The sequence below is a fragment of the Euprymna scolopes genome, chromosome 37, assembly GCF_053919585.1.
Source record: "Euprymna scolopes isolate OS-2025 chromosome 37, ASM5391958v1, whole genome shotgun sequence".
Taxonomy (NCBI): domain Eukaryota; kingdom Metazoa; phylum Mollusca; class Cephalopoda; order Sepiida; family Sepiolidae; genus Euprymna; species Euprymna scolopes.
This window is the reverse complement of record NC_136518.1, coordinates 17,869,429-17,886,755: the sequence shown is the minus strand read 5'-3', so window position 1 is coordinate 17,886,755 and position 17,327 is coordinate 17,869,429. Positions and strand designations below refer to the sequence as shown.

The 17,327-nt window shown below is 34.1% G+C and overlaps 1 protein-coding gene across 1 annotated transcript in view; it reads right to left on the bottom strand.

Annotated features, from left to right (window-relative positions):
* The window catches only part of LOC145261108 (large subunit GTPase 1 homolog), a 62,602-nt gene that overhangs the window by 43,304 nt on the left and 1,971 nt on the right, over positions 1–17,327 (bottom strand). The window contains exons 2-7 of the mRNA XM_080119325.1: positions 14,895–15,021; positions 12,165–12,285; positions 10,416–10,502; positions 7,301–7,387; positions 5,215–5,358; positions 833–917 (exon numbers count right to left, since the gene is read on the bottom strand). Coding sequence (XP_079975451.1) covers positions 833–917; positions 5,215–5,358; positions 7,301–7,387; positions 10,416–10,502; positions 12,165–12,285; positions 14,895–15,021 — 651 coding nt within the window. The remainder of the gene's footprint in view (positions 1–832; positions 918–5,214; positions 5,359–7,300; positions 7,388–10,415; positions 10,503–12,164; positions 12,286–14,894; positions 15,022–17,327) is intronic.

Here is a 17,327-nt window from a genome sequence, read left to right as displayed (position 1 = left end):
ATATCTCCATTTCACTGGGAAAGACAATTCGATTTTTTTTAAATCGATTTTTTAAGCAAAAACAATATTACGTACTTAATTGTCATGCCAAAAAATAGTAATATATCTAAAAATTATAAAAAATCATCAAGTAGAAATTTATTTCTAGTTAAAAGTAATTTTTACGGAAAATTGGGTAAAATCGCATTTTTCTTAAATGATCATAAAATCACGGTTCTAAGCAAAGTCCTTAGACAGCTGGTTAGATACCTTATTTCCTCTGACTAAACAAGTAAAATAGTCGAGAGTGACAGGGGACATAACTCCGAAAAGAATATTTTTATTACTTGTGTCATGGCTGCAATATTTGTTGCCTATAGCGATAGAATGTTTTACTAAAAACACAATAACAGTTGTTCTACTGGATGAATTTTCGTAATTTTTGGTTATGTTACTATTTTCGAGATTGAAAATTAAGTACATAATATTGTTTTTGCTTAAAACGATATATTTAAAAAATCGATTTGTCAATTATAGCTTAACATGCACCCAAATTTTTTTAACCAATCACCAGGCACTTAAATATGGCAGGATAAAAGTGAAAAGTAATTTGACTCCAGACAGAAAGCATTTATTTTTCATTGTATTGTTAAAAGCTTTAATGAGTTTTTTTTTTTTTTTTGATGAGTTATTTATCAAGGCTAAAAGCGACTTGAGAACTATTAATGAGAATAGTCCATGAGAATTTTTTATTAACATTAGATTTGAAGCAGAGCATGTCACCTTGAAGGAAGGAATCTAGTAGTAAATTTTTTAAACATAATATTTTTTTTTTTTAATTATAAACACAAACCTGTTCGTGCCGTTCTGTTTCTTGAAGAGCTGACCAGAAAGCTATTTTAACTCCAAGACGGCCAAAATATTTTGCCCATTCTTTCCTAAAAGGTAAAAGGTAAAGAAATAAAAAATAAATGTTATGACTTCAAATAATTCTGGTGTAATCAGTGTTACACAGGAATGCAGGTGATATTTGTTTACAAGATTATTGTGTAGAAAAAAAAAAAAAAAATGACATCAGTTTCATTTTTGAGATTTATTCATCAAACTTGTCTTGGAAAATTTTTTCTGTCTATTTGATGACCTGCCCACTTTTGCTGTATATAAGAGTATAATGCAAGGGGAGTAACTCTTTACTTCTTTGGGCAAAGTTGCCTCCCTTTTGTCTGTAATCCTAAACTTTAAATTCTCGCGAGATTAACAACCGGAAGTACAGAGTGGAGGGAAAACTCAGAGAATTTCAAAATGGAGAATTGAGCATCATTTCCGTTCGTTCCAGTTATCATACTTGGACTTCTAACCTTTTATGTATTATGTTTGAATTATCGTTACGTGTGTCTCCATAATAAACGTATATCGTTATGTAACAGTGAGTGATTTTCTTATTTGTTCATAATTGTTCCATTCTTTCATCATGAGCTGCGTGAAGGCTGGACACCCTGCAGTAAGACATGTTATATTGATCCTAACGTATCTGCCTCACGATATAACAGTATTGTTGACAGTCTCAGGTCAACCTCAGTACCGTCCGCAGACTTTTACGCACTACCTCCTTGTTTAGAATCGTTTACTATGTCCTTCATGTTGCAATAAAATTTGTTTGTCAAAGTGAACCTCTTATTTTGTTCTTTAATCCTCACATTCCATGAGCACTTTCTGACAAAGTGGGAAGAATTGCTGTTTTCTGGACAGAAATCTATCCATCTAGCACTTATTATTGGATGATTTTTGACCTTGAAGTAGTATTTTGTTTTGGTTCAGTTTTTTAGTTCATTAAGGCGTTCATGCCTTGTCTAGAGAGATTTCACGTTAAAAAAACATTTGTTGCACCCACAAAGTCGAAGCGGGGAGGAGAATAGGCAGGCAAGTTAGGATGACAGATATCAGGTGAATGGTGGTCGACTAAGTTTTCAGACACCCCGACTTTGGTTTTCCAGCTGGTATGGCAAGACATCAAGTTTTGTTTTCACCTATGCAGCCTATGTATCACTAGTCACTCAGAACACATGCAGCCGCCAATGTTTAGCTTGGGGAAATTAAGAAAGGTGTTTGAGCAAGTTTCTGCCAAAGGAGAAAGTGTCTAGGGAGGAAGTAAGGCAGCATGACATCACCATAACTGCTGATGATACATAAACGAGATGGGCGGCCAGATGTCAATTAAAGTGTGTTAGGCCATCTTCTTCTAAAGGAGAAAGTTTCCACAAACTGCCCTCAATTATATGCGTTTAACAGCAATAGTTTTACAGTTTTATTTCAGTTTTTTAATGTCAAAAAATTATAGTAGTCCTGCTTCACGTTATTATAGCTCCACCTTGTAAGAAGGCATATAAACTGTTGTCTTAAGTTAAGGAAACAGAAGTCTTACCACGAGTGTGTGCGTCGGACAAGGTCGGGTGATAAAGAGAGAGATTAAAGATGGTACCAGTGGTTTTATAAGCTGTGGTCTCGTGAAATCTCGTCGCACACATGCAAATGGGGAAGATAGGCTGCTGCTTTTATACAGCCTGAGTTGAGAAGTAGGATTGTGACTATCGAATTCAACTTCAATCGTCACCAACACTCGCAATAGTATCACAATAACCTCATGACTGTAAATGACACTGTCCCCTCCTCTCACTCAAGCGTGCTTTTCATGCAGTTTTTCACCGTCTCATTTGCCCTCTGTTTTCTCATGATCTCACGAGACCACGGTTTATAAAACACCAGGTGCCATCTTTTTCTTCTCTTTTCCCACCCAACACTTCCCTGCGGCAAGTCGACCCCTCCTCCGCCACACCACTGCTCACGCGCACATCCACAAAATGCACAAATATGCAGGCGCTTACTACTCTGGTGAGTATTACAGTGGTTTTTGACGATTGTTGGATTTCTAGCCACGTGTTTGGAGGACCGCTGTTACAACTTCTCACAAGTTAATCAAAAAAAGAACAAGCTTTTTCGGCACTAGGTTCACTTTCTTTAGCCGAGCCACCACATCGCCTTCGCCACTGAATAGCTTTATCATATTGTTCAGGCTAGTGAGCGTGGCCATAACATAAACATCGGTTGAAACAAGAAAAAAATGACTAGGTGCAACTGAAATAATACATTTTCTCACACCAGACGTAAATGAATGCAAATCAGAAATACTGGCAATTGCATTTCCAAGAACTTTTCACAATGGGAGGAAACATAAAATATGTTACAATTATGCCATAGGGTTTTTAAGAGTAAAATAAATCAAAGTTAATTTGATCAAAATTAAAATTACACGTGAACGTAGAATTGCCATAGTAGCCTCAATTACAAAGTAATCTCATTCGATAATACTTCCGGATTTTACTTAAAAGAGGAGTAAACATTTTCAGAATTTCCAAATGTCTAAAATTGTGGATCGGCAGCAATTCCAGAATAGAGATCCTTACATGTAATTTCTTGCATAGCAATTCATATGTGTTTCGGTTGGCTAATGCAGACATGTTCCAATTAGTGTAATGAGACAAAGACTATTAGGTCACTTGCTGCATGTGTACTTATTGGCTATTTCCATTTGTTAGATGAAATCTGTTTCTTTGAAAAACATTTTTAAAAAGGGAAAAAGGGAAATAACTCCTTCCCTTTATTATCGCCCTTGCCTCAAAGGTATTCTGATGCATTTTGGGATTGGATGTGTGTCACACAGCAGTTCAGTTAAATAATTCTTCTACAGTTTTAACTATATGATAAATATTTGCAGAAACATTTTAATCCAATTTGTTTTTTTATATTCATCTTATGTTTCTCAAATCACATATCTCTTCGACTAGCGTCATTCTATCATCAAACCCATTTTGTACATAAACATGAATAGCTCTAGTCAAGATGCCAACTGAACATTCCTCTCGGCACCAAAGTCAGCAGGATCTAGGGTATTTCTAAAATGGTCTTCTCCCTGTTGACAGTGGTATGTTGCTAGTTCTGTGCAGTTCTAGGTCCATTCTCTCAGGCTTTGCTTTCTCTTTCTGAGAAGGGGTTAGTTTTATATTGAGGAATGCTGACAGGGCTAACCATGCATTTTTTGCAGGTCAGAGTATTCTTCCTTAGAGGTGGTGGCTCTTCAATCTTGCCTTTCGACCCTTGTGGCACATCTTCCTGCCATGGAAGGGAGATAAATAATGTCAAATTCCTTGTTAACCACTCGTTAAATCCTTGGATTCAATTAGGTCTCTAATAATGCAGCAAACTCGACCCATTATGTACTTCAGTTTCCACAACTTTGTCTTTTCAATAAACAGGATTTCTTTCATGTCAACTTCCACACATCTTTAAATATCAGTAGAAAAAAAAAAGTGTAATTTTTTACCTTTGAGTGCAGCGAAGGAAATTTTTGTGATTGGACATATGTTGCACAGTGGCTTCAATAAATACATCTTAATCATAAAGTAATGTTTCTTCAGCCAGCCGAGCATGCGGGGTCCCCCTCCACAAGTGAAAAATTTACTTTCGCCATGACTTATGTTTGTTCAAAATTTAAAAAAAAAAAAAAAAAAATCCAAGGCGTGGTTATTGAGAAAAGTGCAAACAAATGAACGGCTGAATGATTTAGGAGAAATTTTAAAATTTTACCCTTGTAATGCCTCCTAGAATTATCCTGAAAAATCCGTTCTGGCAAAAATTTACTTTCGCTATGACTAATGTTTATGCAAAATTTCAAAAAAAAAAAAAAAAAAAAAAAAAAAGTAAACGAACGAACAGGAGTGAACTACCAAAGCCAATCCCTCCTTTATTCCACATCTTTTAATATATAACAACATGACTTCATTAAGAAAAAAATACATAGAAGACACTGCCAATGCTGCTGTTGGGGCCCTGTGCTGGTTATACAAGTACATTAATGGAATGTGTTCCAACAAAATCATAGCAGTGCCACCCCCATCAACATAAATACTTCTGATTAACAGCAAAATCCCACACCTTCACTGTAGATATCCTCTGATGCTGGAGAGTTTTCTAACCTAAGTTTCTTTTCTCAAACTGATAGGTTCTGGAAATGTTTTCATGTTTCTCCGACTGTACTAACATGCAGAAATTTAAATGAACTTTAAATTAAATCTTGCTGTCCAACTCCCTACTTAGAAGTGTCCCGCAGAGTCTACCAACTTCTACACATCTTCCAATATCAGCAAATAAAAAAAAAAAAAAATGGAGGGTATTTTTCACCTTTGATTATGAGAAAGGAAATCTGCCTTGTTGATGAGGATGACATTAACTTTATTGGCATCCACTTCTTTTACGTAATCTTCAAGGTCCTTGCAACGGAACAGAAGGGGGTTGCGAGCATCGACGATTTGAACAATGACATCACTGGAATATAAAGCACAGAAATATACATTATATATATATATATATATATATATATATAAAAAGCAGATTTCTTTGGGTTTGTCAAAAAGTTTTAAATAAAATTTGGCATTTTTGGAAGCTATCAGACAAAATATTTAACACAATTTCATATGTATACTGATAGTGTATTCAGTTATAGTCAGCTAACATACTTCCTAACTGCCAGCATGATTGCTACCGGAAGTGATAACAAGGCAAATCAGTTCCTTCGCATTGTTCTCTTACACCTATATCTCTCCTGTACATATACTCTTTTTTATTACGTTTTTCCGATCATTCATTTTTTATTTAATAATCATTGAAAAGTTTTAATCAAAAATTATTGAAATTATTTTTACTTTTTTAAGAATTATTGAAAACACTTTTTAAAATATTTTTTAATTATTTTGGGAATATTATGTATTGGATACATTTTTTTTATGATGCTTGAAATTTTATTTTCAATAATTTCATTTGTTATTTTGATTTCAATCATTTTTTTTCTATACTTTCATAAACCTATTTATAACATAAATTCAAATAAAAAAAAATTATTTTGATGATTCGTAAAGATATTTCTTATAAAATTTCAAATAAAATAAAAACTTATTTTTTTAATTTTGTTATTATGCGATTACTATAAAGATGACCTATGGTCACTAAGTGCTGAGAGGAAGAGGAACAATGGACAAAGAGATAGAAACGGCTTAGAATAAAGAAAGAAGTAACAAACAATGAATCTGTAGGTATTTTTAGATCGAGCAGATTTAGATTTGACAATGACAATAGAAACCTACAGAACAGATAACAAAGAGAACCAACGACACTTGACAGAGGTATCAATGAAATGCTAAGAGAGGGAAGGGCAGCTTCCAGGTAGCTGGGGGTGGGCGACTTTAGATTGCAATACCGAGTAGACAGTAAAGAGTTAGCAGTGGGCAATGGTCGACGACGGGTGAACAGTAGGATTTTGAAAGCCACTGAGCGGATCATGGTTTGGACCTTCAACAACCAGAGATGAGTTAATCTAATAATCGACAGCAGAGTTAGAAATGTTAACCTTAGTGTGCAGAGGGTAGTTTCACACACACACAGATTCCAACTGATATGTGAAGTATTAGCGTTGTGTTTTTCATTTTTTAATTTATTCTATTCTTCCAGTTGTGGACTCACGTGTGTCCCCATCGGCGTTGTGTTTTCAGTGTTTTTTTTTAATTTTAATATTTCTACTTTGCGGACCCATGTGTGTCCCCATCGACAGTCGCCAGTGAGAAAAAAATGATCCGTCCATAAAAAGATAAGTTGACAAAAAGTCTGCAGCACACACAACATTGGGGGTTGGCAGTATGTCAGGGTCACACATGTGTTGTCACAATTAAAAGTCCAAATAAAGACTAACTGCGTTATTTTTATCTTTTTATAATTTTGTCAGTTTTCATCGTATACTTTTCAATAATGTCCTTTTCTTATATTTTATTTCAATAAATCGCTTCACAATAAAAATACCGAAAAACAAGAAAAGTGAAGGAACTACCAGAAGTTAGAAAATACATTAGCTGACTATAATCGTGTATTCATAGTAAAGTGTTCTGCACAATATTTTAACATACACATTTTTAATTACACACAAAATCCGTGCATAGATATGTCCCTGTAGAGAACAGAAAAGATCCCACTAAATTGCAAAGTCGATTTTGTACTCTATCATAGCAAGAAAGAGTAGTGTGAGCGACACCTGCCCAAATATTCCAGCAATAGCGCATCTTGGGATGTCCGGGACTCCTTGTGTTTAACGTATAAACCGAGTTGCATCTTTGAGATACACTGGGAGTTTAGCATGTCCTTTTAGATATATTTGTACGTCAAGGAATGCAAATTTACAGCTAGCAATATCTTTGAAAAAAAAAAATTAACTATCACTGACCTTCGTTCAATTACCCTCCATAACTGGCGCCAAAATTCTAAGTTTTTTTCATACGGCGTCAACATCAAATCCTCTTTCTCTTGTAAACTGTAAAACAAAAATAACAAGAAAGATGAAACCACATTAAAAAATATTTTAAAATGTTTTATAAATTTTTTAAAAAGGTAATAGAAAAATATGTTTCTAAATTTTTTAGATAACATTTGGTCATTATTTTCACATTCTGGCCGATACAATCTTCGACCGTCTCCAAATTCATCTTTCAAAACTTGCGAAACTAGTCAAAATCAGAAACATTCACAATGATAAATAGCATAATGGTTAAAAGCATTGGTTTGTTGGTAGTTTTGTTTTACGGCATATCAACCCTTTTCAGGTTATTTAATGCCGAATCTGGTGATTTTGAAGAACGATTTTTTAATATAGTATATTTGTTTTTTAAGTCGTATTCTATTTAACCTATAGTTGGGACCCTAACAGGTGCTACCACTCCGGATCAGAGTGGACCTGGGAGCAATGGCAATTAAAGGGTAGCTCCACACTGCCTAAGGCCTGCAAGCTGGAGCCTCACCATCGGATATAGTTTAAGGTCATATCCAGGACCGTTGTGTAAGAGGGTTCTTTTTAAAAAAATTTTATATAGGCCTATTTTTTTAAGATATAAGAGTATGGTGTGGGGATTGTTTTTTTTTTTCAAATAACTTTTTAATATTGTTTTCTTTGTAGAATCGCTGTCTTACTGTTACAAAATCAGTACATCCAATTAATATGTGTTTGATTGTGAGTGGTGTTTGACAAGGTATACAGATTGGTTGGTTTTCTTTTTTTAGGAGATATGAGTGGGTTAAGTGGGTGTGGCCTATTTTTATTCTTGTTAGTTTAACTTCTTCTTTTCTGTTTAATTTTGTGTTTTGTTCTTGTTTTTTGGTTTTTGGCATGATTTCGTGCAGTTTATTGTTAGGGTATTCGTTCCGGGCCTGCTTACAACTCTTATTTTTTTCTGCCCAACTAACACCCTTACACACACCTCCACTTTCTTTTCCACCTTCGCGTCACGGGTTTGAGCCTGCCTGCCTACTACAACTTTTTTTTTTGTTGTTTTTTGCTAAACACACACCTCCAAACATCCGGGCAACGCCGGGCACCCAGGCTAGTCTTTAATAAAGAGGCATCTTCAAGTCCTTGTATTATGAATTTTGTGAATCCAGGTTGGTAATTTTTGGAATTGTTATCCGATTTAATATGGGTCTTTTGTATGGGCTGAAGGAAGTCTTAGCATAAATTATCTTTATTCACTGACAAATTATCCTCATCTTTCCAACCAGGCTGAAGTCTGCAAAGGAATCAGTCAGAGGGAAACCCATTTGTCCTGACAGGATAAGGAACTTCTTTGCCATCATAGCGACCGATGCAAGAGACCAGAGCACATGTCACTTTCCCGGTGCATCACCCCATAACATTGGTGGATGGCCATACAGCCATGCCTGAACCTATGGAACTTATGCCATTGATTAACTCTCAGCAAGCGCCTTCTAACATCTACTTGTATGGATCTGTTAATAATTTATTTATTCCTATTTAGAATGGGATAGTTTTAAGGATATAAATATGGTTTGGTAAAAGTGTTTTGTGAGTATATTTGGGAGTAGTTGTTAGGGCTTCAACTGACCAGCCGATTAACAGGATCAGGCCACTTCAATTACCAGTCTAGCCATGGTCAACAGATGGCCCCATTGAGAGGCTTTTTACTTTCTGCAGAGGAGTAGTCCGTATATTTGACAGCTCTGTTGACAAGATGAATCATTCTGTTAAAGTCAGCTCATCTCGGATCTGCTAAAGCTTTGCTCAATCTGCGATAAGCTGCAAACCGTCATTAACTGTCACAAACTAAAAACTGGCCATAAAACTAACTCCAACTCCTAAATTTATTGCCTCATAGTATTATATAATTAATGGGATTCTTTCTTGCAGTTTGCAGTCACATATTCACTCGATAAAGGCACTATCATTATGCTGAAGCCATTGCAGATCAGAAGTGCTTGGGCCACTACCATGCAAGATGATAGAACAAACATAATAAAAAGAATCTTGAAGGAAATGTGTCTTAGATGTAAAGATTTACAAGAATTTGACACTTACCAAAGTAATTGATATGGGATTGTTTTCTTTTTTTATTTTTTTTTTTTACGTTACGTTTACTCATAAGGAACATTGCCACCATGATGTACACCAGGTTGGTTGGTTTTGTTTTATGGCATATCAACCCTTTTCGGGTTATTTAATGCCGAATCCAAAGATTTTGAAGAAAAAATTTTTAATAGAGTATATTTGTTGTTTTCAAGTCGGTTTCTATTTAACCCATAGTTGGAACCCTAACAGGTACTACCATTCCGGGTCAGAGTGGACCTGGGAGCAATGGCAATTAAAGGGTGGCTCCACACTCCCCAAAGCCCACAAGCTGGGGCCTTACCATTGGATATAGTTTAAGGTCATATCCAGGACCCCCATTGAGGGACTTTTACCCTCTGCAGGGGGGCAGTCGGTGTATTCTAATGCCCCACCGACAGGGCCGACAGTGATTTAGGTGCCAGATTAGTAAAAAGAGAGGAAGAGAGGGTGAAAGCGGGAGTTGTGCAGCAAGATGTTTGTTCACATTACATTTAAATTAATGTATGTTGGTACAGTTGGGGAAACAGATTAAAATGGACAACAATGGCATATGAGTGAATCAAAAGATGTGTTTTTTTAATGGAGATTGCTCTAGATTAGGCATGAAGCCACTTAATGTAAGGCACTAAAAAGTATTATTTCAGAGATAAAAACTAACCAATAATGTGTTAGATCAAATAAACTACGACAGAAAAACAGCAATTCTCTCCCCTTTGTCAGAATCCTTGCTCATGTAATGTGAGGACTAAAGTGCAAAATAAGGGAAGCAGGAATTACAAGGCTACCAAAAGTACTTTCCTCTCTCCTAATCGTGTCGAAAAATGTTGTTGAACAAATGATCGATAGTAAATAGTTTCATAAAAAGTTTACAAAAACTGGCAGACGATAAAAATGAAGAGACTAAAACAGAACAAAAAATTATTTTGTTTTTTTAAGACAAACTCACAGTGCCAAACCTTTACGCCACAGAAGAAAATTCTCCCGTTCCCGGGCTGCAAGTTCATCAGCAGACGTTGAAGAATCCCAATTTGGTCTGGAAAGGAGGGGAAAAAAAAAAAGCAAATAAACAAACAAATAAAAATGTAATAAAATAAAGTCAATTATTAAAATAAAATAATATATGCATATATGTATGTGTGCATGTGCATGTATATACATATTGACACGTACACGTTAGGAGGGGAGCTAATCCAAGCACATGTAGAGTGACCTCCCTTAGACCATTTCCCCTCCCTAAAAAACGACATTACACGACACTAATACAGCAGTCATTAACACTCCTAAGTACACATTTTAAGTGTAATATACATTGAAAAAAAAAAAAAAAACTACAATAATTCTTAATACGATCACAACTCTTATCCTAGAAATTGATTTAGCAGCTAGTCTGCGACACTAACTTCAAGAAATAAATGCAAAAAGGAAAGCCTCACCGAACAGTTGTATACGTCTCTTATTTTCTCCCCTGATGAAGATATACTACTCTAAAAAGATTAGAGATATCAACACCTACCATCTTGTACAACACGTTATGTTGCTAAATAAACATAATATACTAGAAAATTCTTTCTAATATTGTCATTCTTTTATATACTAACTCATGTCCACAGTGTTTCCCACAAACTGCATTGATATAGCCTTCAAAGACAACTCCTTACACACTATGCACAATACTTCAAGCAAACTACATCGTTTTGAAAAAAAATAATCAAAAGCTTTTAAAATGAAAATTAATAAAAAGAATTGATATTTTTCAACATTTGTTGTTCTTTTTTAATATTTAAAAAAATTTTCTTTTCAAATAGAGTCATCTGATAAGTGACTAAGCTCCTCTCCATAAATTAGAAACCTTTCTAGCTTTAAAATAAATACAACAAAAACTGAAACAACCATCAAAATATCCAATTTTGATTCCTTTCAACTACAGTCCAAAGGTCATTTTCTAAGGATTCAACCATTCTCTTGCAATAGAAGTTATTCAATTTGCACTAATGTCAGGAATGGGGTGTAGTGTCATCAACAAATACACCCATCTCAGACACAAATGTAACAAGAACTTGGAGTTGATACTTTTTTAAATTGTATTTAATGATCATAACCGATCCAATATAATTTGACCTTTCAAATCCCACTTACTAAAGAATAAGAAATAGAAATGATTTCATTGTAATAAAAAGGTAAAAGTTACACTATTCTTCTTGTCAGTCATCTTAATACCTGAATATATGGGAATATTCTGTCTAATATTTCATTAACTTCTTTGGAATTAATTGCACCTTTATAATAGTGATATTCAATTACAAATTTGGTGATGATATAAATTAAAGTCGTTAAATATACTATCTTCTCTAAGAAAAAAAAGAAACGAAAGAGGAAAAGAGAAACAAAAGAGGAAAAGAGAAACAAAAGAGGAAAAGAGAAACAAAAGAGAAACGAAAGAGAAACGACAAAGGAAAAAGGAAAAAGGAAAAGAGAAACGAAAAAGGAAAAAGAAACGAAAAAGAAACGAAAAAGGAAAAAGAAACGAAAAAGAAGCAGAAAAGGAAAAAGAAAAAGAGGAAAAAAGGAGAAAAGAGAAAACAAAAGAGGAAAAGGCAAAGAAAACAAAACAGAAAAAAGTAAAACAAAACATGAAAGAAAATGGAAAAATAAAAAAAAAGGAAAAACTTTTTAATAAAAACAAAAAAATGCAGACCTTCGAGGAATTCTGAGTAACTTTTTGTTCCTTTCCTGTGCCTCACTCACTCGCTTCAACTCTTCAACACTTGGTAAACCAGAATCTTTCTGGTGATCAATAAATTTGACATTCAGCTTTTCTAAAAAAAGAAAAAAAAAATTTCAGAATTATATTTCAGAATTTTTGAGATGAGGATTGATTCTCAAGTCTGATAAGGTTGACAGCTATATATCAACCAAAACATGAAAATACCACTCAAGATGAGAACAGTAGTCCAAAAAATCTAAATAATATGGATAATCAATCCTCATCTCAAAAATTCAGTAGTACATATAATTTAAACAAAAAATTAAAATCATACGATAATACACTTTAAAATTAGAAAATATCTTTAAAAAGATTAAAAATAGAATATTTAAAATACCTTATTTTTATTAAATTACAGTAGAACCCTGGGATATGGTGGCCCTAGGATACGGGTTTTTCAAGTTACAATACGGAATATATTTTTCTGGTCCCTGGTTACAGTATTTGCCCTGCCTTACAGCGTTATTTATAATGCTATTTGATTATATACATGTATATTATATACTGTACTGTATTTTGTTACTAATTTTCAATACCGTATCTCAGGGTTCTACTGTACATTTTTGGAAAAGATGCAACTGGTTTGATTTTTTTTTGTTTTTTTAATTTCTTTAGCTCGTATGATTCTGATTGTTTCCGGTTTTTGCTTCATTTTCTTTTTCATCGTTTGTGTTCATGAATATTTTGTGATACCATGTGTTACCTCGTTCAACAATGGTCCCCAATCCCAACACTGAGTTCCATGGATTTCTCCCCTTTCATCTTCTCTTCTCATTCTTACCATGTCACCCTCTCCCATTCATTTGCAACTGCCAAGTGAGTGCATCGATTCACAAGTAAAAAATAAAATAAAATTCTGATACTTTCTGTAATTAGTTGGACTCTGGGTGTGTGTGTAACACCATAGTGGGAAACAACTTTTTAAACCAATGGTGCCTAACCTATCAAATATGGTGACTCATTTTAGAACAACCAATCACGAAGTGACTCCAATCCATAAATTATCTTGTATATTAATACAACAATCTGCCATATATTGTGATTATTGAATTATAGATAATTTTTTATGAAGTAACTATACATTTCATAAATTCAGGATTAACTAACAGGACCTGTGGAAATTTCACAGATGAATCATTCATATGTAATATATTGATGTTGGCATTCTGTAGATGTTCAGTGTAAATGGAGACACTCTGATATTATTGCAGCTTTTTTGTTAAAACTATAAAAGTATTTATCTAAGCTAGCATGAACACCCGACAAAGCCCCCGGTCTTAAAGTACGCTTAAATATGATATTGGAATTCTTGCAGATTTTGTATATTACAGAGTTAATGTTCTATGGAGTTTTATATATTATAAAGTTGCAATTTCAAAAATAAAAAATATATCCATACGACTTGAGTGCATTAGCTTGAATCGAAACCGAAATAAAACTTATGAAAATATATATATATATATATATATATATATATATATACTTTGAGTTCCTTCAACCATAATCAAAACAGAAACTTATGAAGAATTCTTGATAAAATTATTTATAAAAAAAAATTAGATTACTGGAGTGCCATCAGTTAGAATCGAAACCGAAACCAAAACTTATAAATAATTTTACCAAGAATTCTTCATGACAAGAAATGAAAGTACATAACAATTAAACAATCTGGATGTAAGCATGACATAGAAAATAACACACGCTATTGTATTAATATACAGATTTCAAATTTATTGATAAAAATTTTGCTACAAAAATTAATTGCAAATCAATTCAAAATTATCCAAATACACACATTTCCATTATTATGTAATGTTTGTGAACTGCCCTTAATGAGACGTCTGCTATTGCAGTTTTTTAAACTAGCAATTCTATCCTGGGCTCCGTCATCGATATGACACACTTCAAAGCGTTTTCCACATTTAATTGATTTCGCTAATTGTTTAAGGATGAGAAGTTGGGAGAACGCTGCTCCATATACGTTGTTGAGAAAGGCAATAAATTCCTTATTGTGGTTTCTGATGTTATTGGGAATTTGGGAGAAATTTTGCCCAAAATTTTTATAGTTGCAGTTTACCAATGTTTCTCAGTGTTTTATATAATATTCACATTTAGTTCAAAATCAATTGGTGACCTCATGGCATTCGTGTTATGGCCCACAGGTCGGGAACAACTGCTCTAAACACTAAAATTCATATCTTAGTTTTTTTTGTCAAGGCCGAGTTTGTAAATTGATATCAGCTGATCTCAACCTCCCAAAGTACTCTCAACTTGATCTAAGCCATGTTCTGCTTTCAACTGAGTCAAACTCGCAACTGCCGTCAACCACCGTCGCAAAACTCACACCCACACACAAATCAGTCCACACACTAACTTGAAAAAAATATCCAGTCTTTTCATTCCTGTTATTTGCCACACCTTGATTACAACTCTATCTGAGCTCTCCTTTGTGTGCCTTGGGGAACAATTTTCTATGCGATTATCTTTTCACCAACCCCATTTCCTATATCTTTCTTCTCCCGATAAGTTTATTTCCTCTTTTCTTTTGTCATATTTCTTTTTCTTTTACTTTCTACCACTTCGGGCTGGAGGGCATGGGGGGAGCAATGTTGTTAGTATCATAATTTTAGTTCACTTTATGATTGAGAAACAATGCCTTACCAGCAGTAAATTCTGTTCCCGCCATTTCTGCAGTTGCCAGGAAATCCTCCAAATTGCTCTGTTCCGTGACAGACATAAGATTAAGTCTTCCCCAATTGTAACCATCGTCTAATTCACTTGTGTGCAGCTGAAAAAAAGAAGACAAGTTGTATTTATTCATATGATATTTGGCCTCGTTTCTTTCTTTGGCATTTTCTTTGACATAAGATAACATTGCTGGTGCTACCAGATCAGGCTGTCTGAAGATGGTTTCCTAAGACCCATGGCGCAGTGGTTAGAGTACTGGGGAAAAATCAATTGTAAAAGTGATATCCTCCTGAAGGTTGAAGGTTCAATCCTCAGTGTGGGCGGCCGAAAAATACATATGCAAATTACTTAGGACCTCTATCCAGTCATGGCTGACGAAACAAGAGCACGCTACCCCCGTGAAGTAAATAAAGGGTTCCGCTCGAAATTCCGCCCAAATTCCAGAGTTCGACAGAAACATTCCCAAGTTCGACAAGATACACCTGAAGAAGGTCGGAGGTTATATTGATCAAAATGTTGTGAAAATCACACTCAAGATGAGAATAGTAGCCCGATCCTCATCTAAAAAATTCAGAAACGTCATTGATGCTTTTTGGTTTTCTACTTCCTTTTACAAAACTTAATTACAAACATTAAATTCTAAAATAATTTTTGTTTATCATTCTTTAAAGTTTTTCAGGATGTTGACACATAATTGCCTAAAAAGGTAAAATCACATATTTCGGAGAGGTAGTCAGATGCGAAGGATGGAGAGGGGGGGGGGATCGGATGGTGTTACTCTACAATAAACCAAAGAAATATTGCAATATATTCATTTTTAAATAGTCCTAGATTTAGATTTCAGTTTCTTGTACATAAAATGCATTACAATTCAACCGAGTTCTCTAACTTCTCTTTTCATGGATACGTGACATTTTAAAGGTTTAGGTGCATTTTTAATGTTTATGTGCATCTACTGCAGATTATTTGGAAACCGTTAACTTCTGGAGATTTTCAGTAGCATATTCTGATTCCTTGCACAAAAATACAAAAATATATGGCAAATTTCATTGCTTAAGCTTGTGTTTTAACAAAGATATAACATTTTTACTGAAAAAGTAGTGTAAAAATGCGACAAAGAGAAGAAACATGCAAGGCACAAAAATGTTCATAATTTCCTTAACTTTACTCGGATTTAAGAAATTATAAAAAAATTCTTTCTTAGCTCATTTAGCTCTTTCTATGTATGCCATTATTGAAATATTTAAAGCCATTTCAATTTTTTCATGTGTATTGCATCGATTTGTAGACAGTAGACATTTATGCAGACGATACTGCTATCTATCGCAACACTTCAAGACCAAAAATGACCAAGATCTCTCCTCTGATCTTGAGCATGTGGTGCAATGGGGAAAAAGGTGACTGGTTAATTTTAATACAGCTAAAACCAAGCTTCTCTCTTTTGCTCCTGACCCCCATCTGGCCTAAACTGAAATAAAGGGCTCCCGTATTGGGGAAGCTCTATATTTTGATAAGCTCCTGGAACTGACTAACTCGTGACCTGAAATGGAGCACATACATCAATTCAGTTGCGTAGGTCACTGGAAAAATGGTTGGACCATTTTATCGCTCCAATAGATATCTCACTGCTGATGCAATTCTCTACTTATATAAGAGCCAAGTAAATCCTAGGATGGAGTACATCTGGACAGGAACTATTATTCAAAAATTTTTTTTAAAAAAACTTATTTTTAATAAGTAGCAATATTTATAAAAAACAATTTCACACTTGTCTGCTCTTTTCCACCGTAAAATCTTTATTTATTGAGTCTTTCAAACAGTGAATTTCTTTTTAATAAAATAGAATACAACAACCTACCAAAAGTTTATTTGTCTTATTTTTGAATAGAAACATTTTTTAAAGAATTTTAAGATCAAAAAGTTGAATTTTTTTTTTAGTTTTTAATGTTTATTGTTAAAAAAATTTGGAATTTTTTTCTATTTTTTTTTTTTTTTTTTACAAGAAAAGAATTTTTAGGAAAACTTTCAACATTGTTTTTATGGGGGGGAGGTTACACTGATTAAATTTGTGCATGATAAAATTTTTTTTTCTTGGAATTTATTAAAAATCGTCTGCTCCAATTTTTATTGGCTAAGCATGTTTGTTATTGCCTTCTCATTGGCTGATCAACTTGATCAGCATTCGCTCGGCATATTCCAACAATTTATGGCAGCTTGAGCCAACATTTCCAAAAATCTGGTACGCAAAATGTATACTTTTGTTTGTATGGCAACTCCTTTTTTTCTAGTGATTATTTTGAACATATATATTTCAAGCATGTTATTCATAAGATTCTCACCCACAAATAGCTATGGCTAAAGATACATTACTTGAAAGTACTTCGCTCAAACTCCTCGGTTTAACAT